Source organism: Myripristis murdjan, chromosome 14 (genome assembly GCF_902150065.1).
Source record: "Myripristis murdjan chromosome 14, fMyrMur1.1, whole genome shotgun sequence".
Classification (NCBI taxonomy): domain Eukaryota; kingdom Metazoa; phylum Chordata; class Actinopteri; order Holocentriformes; family Holocentridae; genus Myripristis; species Myripristis murdjan.
In genome coordinates, this window is record NC_043993.1 from 36,105,805 (window position 1) to 36,112,692 (window position 6,888).

The 6,888-nt window shown below is 40.2% G+C and overlaps 1 protein-coding gene across 3 annotated transcripts in view; it reads left to right on the plus strand.

The window, feature by feature from the left end:
• The window catches only part of tiprl (TIP41, TOR signaling pathway regulator-like (S. cerevisiae)), a 32,917-nt gene that overhangs the window by 24,365 nt on the left and 1,664 nt on the right, over window positions 1-6,888 (plus strand). For all 3 annotated transcript variants that reach the window (XM_030068098.1, XM_030068096.1, XM_030068097.1), the window contains 2 exons: window positions 537-675; window positions 851-1,014. In XM_030068098.1, coding sequence (XP_029923958.1) covers window positions 537-675; window positions 851-989 — 278 coding nt within the window. In that variant the 3' untranslated portion in view covers window positions 990-1,014. The remainder of the gene's footprint in view (window positions 1-536; window positions 676-850; window positions 1,015-6,888) is intronic.

Consider the following 6,888-nt stretch of genomic DNA (forward strand, 5'->3'; position numbering starts at 1 on the left):
TAACATTTTTACACCTCAGGGAAAAAAAGGCAGCTTGTGAAACTGCAACACACAAAAATATGATTTGAAATGGCTGAAATTGTGTGGTTATGGTCTATATCACATTTTATTAATCCAGGCAGGAATGCCTCTAAATCTGGAGGTTTCAACTGGTGGCCTGCTGCCCCCTGGTGGTCTGTTAAGGTATTCCCCAACCATGTGCTATTATGATTTTTTGTTACATATTTGTATCTATTATTTTTTGTGAATGATCAAATCATTCAAATATATAAAATTTTGAAAATTCAAGGAGACTTCTCTGGGTGACAGTTACAGGTAGTGACTGTCTGGTCCTTGGTAACCTGGTAGGAGTGTGTGTCCCACACCTGCCTGCACATGCACCTGAAAATATTAACATACCAACCACCAGCTTTTTTATTTCAAAAACAGATTGCTGCAGTTGTTTATGAAAGGTGCTGTAAACATATATGACATACAGTATTTCTGCATCATGCTCATGAGTCACAGTGACACTGAGCTTTTTCCTGTGTTTGTAGCCTGCGCAACTGGTGATTTTGAGGACCTGAGTGAAGCCATGCTGGAAGCAGTTCCTGTCAGTATTCGTGGAGACGTCACGCTGGCAGATCTCAACACCTTCTACAGGCAGCTGCAGCAGCATTTCAGCACCACAAAAAGGTTCAACTCCAAAAGTTCAAAATCCACCATCAAACTCTTAAAGGGATAGTTCACCCATTTCAGAAAAACAAAACAAAGACTATACACACAGCAAAAACTTAACATCAGCTTGTTGTTCCACTCCTGACTTGTGAGGTGAGCTGTGGCTGATTGTTTCTTGTCTCCGTCCTCCCAGCGGCTCGCTCAGCGTGCAGAAGATGAAGCAGCTGAACATGAGCGTCAGTGAGGCCAAGCTGAAGACCCTGCAGCACCTAGCTCTGCTCACGCTGGACAGGAAGGGCTGCGTCCACCTGCCGACGCCGGGACCCTGCTAACGTTTTCTCCTCTGCTGTCACTGCGGTTCGTCAGCGTTCAGTTTGACATCCCAACAGTTTAACCCTTTGAAACCTCAGCAGATTCACTTCACTTCTTTCAAAAACATGAGGGAAAATTGCTGTGAGCAAATGTAACAAGAAATTAACCAAAATACAGCAAGATATTTTTAAAACAAAAAAAGAAAATGACCATAAAGTGACCACAAAAACAAAACAAACTTAAAATAGAATTACTGACAAATTCCCCCCCAAATAAAGACATTCAGTGAATTTTGTCAGGAGGGTAAAATAAAAGGCTGACCAGAGGTTTGAAAGGATTAAACTGAAACACTGAACGTCCAGCAGAACAAGGAAATGTGCCGTGTGTGTCGGCCTGTCAGTGAAGCTGTGTGGTGATGATGCTGATGGACACAAACTGTTCACGTTTACCAAAAACTGGTAAAACTGAACTTTTACCTGCTCAGCCGTGTGAGCAGAGCAGCAGGACTCTGAGCCACAAGGCACACAGAACAGTGCAGGAATCAAACCATCAAGATTTATTTCTGTGTTGAACTTGGTGAATTTTCAGAAAATGACGTTTTATGAACACTACATGGTTGAAAATACACAACCATGTCAAGTTAATAACATTTTGACATTCTGAATATTTTTTCTTGGCCCAGTGACTCCCAGTTAACCCTTTAAAACCTGAGAAAATTCATGGGAGAAAAGGACTAAAACACCAGCAAGAAAATAGTCATCAGATACTTAAAATAAATCCACAAACTGACTAGACAATTACCTAAGATAATTACCACATATTTCTTTATGATCATATTTTAAAAATATCAGAAATATCAAAATGGCCCAAATAAAAAGAATACCAATAAATAAAGAAAACAACATCAAGAGACCAAAGCCCGCTGTGGGCCTCAGAGTGACACGAGCCCCATAGCTGGGAGGACCTTATTCATGTTGGTTTGGACAGTTCATGAGCCAAATATTCAGTTATCATTTTTTTAGCGGCCATAAACAAATCAGATAGAAGAATGTAGTCAATATCTCTCTCAAATGTTGACCTAAAGATCCTGTCAAAGATCCTGGCCCAACGACTACGAGGCCTACCAAATATAATATTGACGGATCAAACAGGTTTCATGCTTGGAAGACACTCATTTCATAACATGAGGAGACTCTTAAACATCATTAGCTCTCCTAGTTCGAACACTCCAGAGGTGATTATCCAGGGTATATGCAGGCATCTTGAAGTTAATTTTAATACCTTTTTAAGACTTTTTCAAAACCCTTTCAATATTTTTTAATACTTCACCATACTTCACAGAGTACTTTTTACCACGGATCTTTTGTAGCACAGAGGAGATATGTTGCTCAAACACTCGGTATGTAGTGTTAGTGTATGTTTATGGGTTGTAGAACATAATAAATAATCTTGAAGGAGTAGATGCTAAATTATTATTTGTTTTAAAAATGTATATTAATTATCAAATGGACCTAACAATTCAACTACGATGAGCAGTAGTATGCCTGTGTGAATGAGCAGTAGTATGCCTGTGTGAATGAGCAGTAGTATGCCTGTGATAACATAGATTGAAAAATAAGCCAAAGTGATACCGCTTCTCTGAATAGACAAACTAAGCCAGTGTGCCGCTGTTAGCCAGTGAAAATAGAGCGGAGTGGGAACTCTTCACTTTGTTAAACAATCTATGTCAGTGCGCTGCTGTAGCCTGGAAAGTTTCTTTGCCTTTTGGACTCGTACAGTGCCGGTGCAGTTGTTGTAATGTTTTTTCTTGGTGGTGCAGGTGAAACGACCGGAGTGGTTGTGCCACCCAGATTTGCTTCCCTCCATGTAATACCCCCCAGACAGACATTCGTATGCCACACAAAACAGCATTTAATTCAAATTATGTCAATTAATGCGTTAAAAATAGATTCCTTTTTATTTGGCTAATTCCGCGATTCCGTCCGCGTTTCAGCCCTAGTTAAGTTGAACGCATGGATTCATGTAACATTTCAGTGCGTTCGTAATATGCACTGAGAGCGCCAGAGCGTACTTTGTGCTTCTGAATTTCCACCCGCCCGCTTGCTCTGGCGCTCTCAGAGACAATTTACGAACGCACCCACAATAGCCTAGTTTTTAATGTACCTGTTCATCTTTGTTTTTTTTTTTTTTTAATAAAAATGAATAAATTCACACACTTTTACAATGTTTTTGGGACTCAAACTCTTGGACAGCTAATTCAGAAAAAATACTTTAAAAATTTAAGACTTCATAAAGTTGTGACAAGACTTTAATACTTTTTAAGGGTCTTAATTTTCCCAAAATTGATTTATTACCTTTTAATACTTTTTAAGACCCTGCGGATACCCTATTATCTCACTGGATGCGGAGAAGGCCTTCGACAGGGTGGAGTGGGGCTTCCTTTGTTTTTTGTTCTGCAGAAATTTGGTTTCAATCCAGAATTTATATCTTGGATAAGATTACTTTACGCTAGTCCAGTTGCCTCAGTCCACACAAATGGACTCCAGTCTGCCTCATTTCCCCTTTATCGTGGCACCAGACAGGGCTGCCATCTTTCCCCCCTCCTATTTGCCATAGCTATTGAGCCTCTAGCCATCTGGCTACGCCAGGAGGGTGGGTTTGAGGGCATTACCAGAGCTGGGAAAGTTAATTAATTATCGTTGTAAGCCGACAATCTCCTTTTATACATGTCCAATCCAGCTGCCTCTTTCCCTGTGGTTCTAAGTATTTTTGACAAATTTGGGTCCTATTCAGGCTATAAACTTAACCTCCATAAGAGCAAACTTCTTCCCATCAATTCTCTGGCCAAAAATATACCCCCATCTTTTTTCCCTTTCAAATATGCTACAGACAGATTAAAATACCTGGGGGTATATATTACAACTCTTCAATCAATCAACTCTTCTCCAAAAATTTCTCTCATCTCCTTGAGAGGTGTAAACGAGACTTTGATAGATGGTCTGATCTTCCACTATCCCTAGTAGGGCGTGTTAGTTTAGTTAAAATGGTTGTTTTACCCAAGTTTCTATATCTTTTTTCACATATCCCTGTCCTTATTAAAAAGTCTTTTTTTTTTTTAGATGGCTTGATCAATTAATAAGCTCCCTCCTCTGGTGCAATAAAAACCTGCGCATCAGAAAATCTGTGCTACAGCTCCCAAGAGCTCTTGGTGGCTTAGCATTGCCCAATTTCTTACATTATTACTGGTCCTGTAACATTCATAAACTTTTGTACAGGATTAACGACACAGCAGACAGAGCATCCTGTATAGGTGGATATGGAATTTGTGTCCTCTAAACTCTTTCTTTCATCCCTGGTCTGCTCCCAGCCCAACTTTACCTCAAACTATGGTAGCTAACTCTATTAAAATTTGGATTCAAATTAGGAAAGGCCTGGGCCTCCATAGGGCCTCAGATGTTTCCCCCACCGTAAACAATAACTTATTTCTGCCCTCTTGCACTGATTTGACTTTTCGGACTTGGCTTAACAAAGGAATAACTACATTTTAGGACCTTTACAATCAAGGGCCTTTTATATCCTTTTCTGAGCTTTCACAGAAATTTGACTCCCACTCCCACTTATTTCGTTTTTTTCAGATGAGGCATTTAATTCAGAATCAGAACCCCAAATTCCCTAGTCGACCCCCAGAAACTCTGGTTAATTTGTTATTGGCTCTCGATCCTGAACAAAAGCACCTAATTTCTTGCATTTACAGCCTTATCAATTCTACAATTGACACCTCTGCATCCGGTCCCAAGGACTCTTGGGAGCAAGAGCTTGGAACCACACTGCCTGATGATTACTGGCAATGAGTTTTACGGTTAGCTCATTCCTCTTCAATCTGTGCGAGGCATGGCCTCTTACAATGTAAAGTAGTACACAAAACTCACTACACCAATCAGAGACTGTCTCGGATTTATCCCAATGTAACTGACTCATGTAATAGGTGCAAACAGTCTCCAGCCAACCATTCCCATATGTTTTGGTTCTATCCCAGGCTCACCACATTCTGGTCTGAAATCTTTAAAACTCTTAGTACAGCATATAACACTACTATCTCTCCTGATTCTCTCTTGGCTTTGTTTGGTACCCCCCTGCAGCCTTTTACTTCCAAAATCACAGACTGTTCTTGCCTTTACCACCCTGTTGGCCAGGCGACTCATACTCCTTAACTGGAAAATTCCTCAACCTCCATCTCACACCAGGTGGGTGAAAGAGGTGTTACTTTCCATCAGACTTGAAAAGCTTAGATTTTCCCTATATATACTACTAATACTAATACTATACTACTATACTATATTGAATCTTTGACATCTCTGCCTGTGACGAATGACCCCCCCCCCCCCTTTTTTTCTTGCTTGCTTGTTTGTCTGATTTATTTTATATTACCTTATTTATTTATTATTTTCATTGTTGTTTTTCAACATTATTATTTCATTTAATTATTCATTCCAGTGTTTTCCTTGTTTGTGTATTGTACGGATCATGTATGGGGTGGGATTGCGGGAGGGATTAAAAGGGGAAAAAATGAAAGAATGGAAGTCCCCTTGTCACATTGCCCTGTCATGTTGTTACCAACATGACAGCGCAATGTGTAAATTTCTTCCAATAAAGAAAGTTGATAAAAAAAAGAAATATTATTTTAACAAGCAGGGAGCTGGAACACAAATCACAACGTTGAGCATCAATCTGAGCTGTTCAGGTTCACGACGCACCTCGCAGCTTCCAGGACATTCCGAGCCAACAGCTGGAGGAAAAAAATATTCCCAGGCTCAACAGCTCTCAGTGTGATACCCAGTTAATCTGATGGTAATATCCAATTAGAGTTCATATCCAGAACACAACAGTTATAACAATATGAAATGCTAATGTGGCTAAATGGAACTGCAGCAAAGAACAGAACAAGTTTTCAATTTCATGCTGTAGCACCGCAACATAAGGCAGGATAGAGTTTGTTTTATTTATTTTTCCTCATGTACAAAAAAAAAAAAAAAAAACAACCTCCTGTTAGAAAAATGTAAACTCTATAATCCCATCCTGTATAATAATGACCTAATGAACCTGCTGTGGAGTGTCTGTCAAAGTGTTTTGTTTTTTGTTGATCAGCTGATTTGTCAAATTGGTACAGCTGATTTAAGAGGCACGGAAGTGTCTGGCACAAAGCGCGCGCCCTGGGAGTCAACGAGAGACCAGAGGGCTGTACTATGAAGGAGGCTCAACATACCCAGGCTTTGTGTTCACTGTCAGGCTCAACAAAACCTAAAGCTCCAGTCAAAGTTAAGTGGTATCACGACGGTGGTTATCATCAAGGTTTGTTAAGTCCGGCTGTCAGCTTTGTGCTCTGTGCGCATTCACAGAAAAGGGGGCGTTTTGGCGTCATGTGATTCTGCTTCCACGAAAAATGGACCGTTCACGGGCTGCTTCACGCAAGAGGAGCAGCTTGTCCTCATGGAAAGCTATGAAAAATTTAAAAATAAAATTAACGCTAAGAGCAACACTGTGGCCGCAAATGAGGCGAGAGAGGAGAGCTGGCAATTAATTTCAAAGGAAGCGTAAAGGTTGGGGACTCTGTCACTGTTATAGCCGTTTTAAATAATTGCTGCAATTCATTCAGTATTATGAATTTTAGTTTAGAAATATGTAACTTCAGTAGCTTTATGGGAGTGTTGCCTAGGAATTGGAGGTAAAGCCTGAGGTTAAGTCAGGTGACTGAAGGTGTGTGTGGGTGAGTCTAGCAGTGTTGGACGGAGCAGGCGGTGGTTACATGACAATTTTGACCTCTATTTACGCTGCTTAGAACTACTTCTCAGTAGTTTCAGATAATTGTTCGTTACATTTGAAGTTTAACTAGAATTATGGAGCCATTTCTGTTGATGTTTG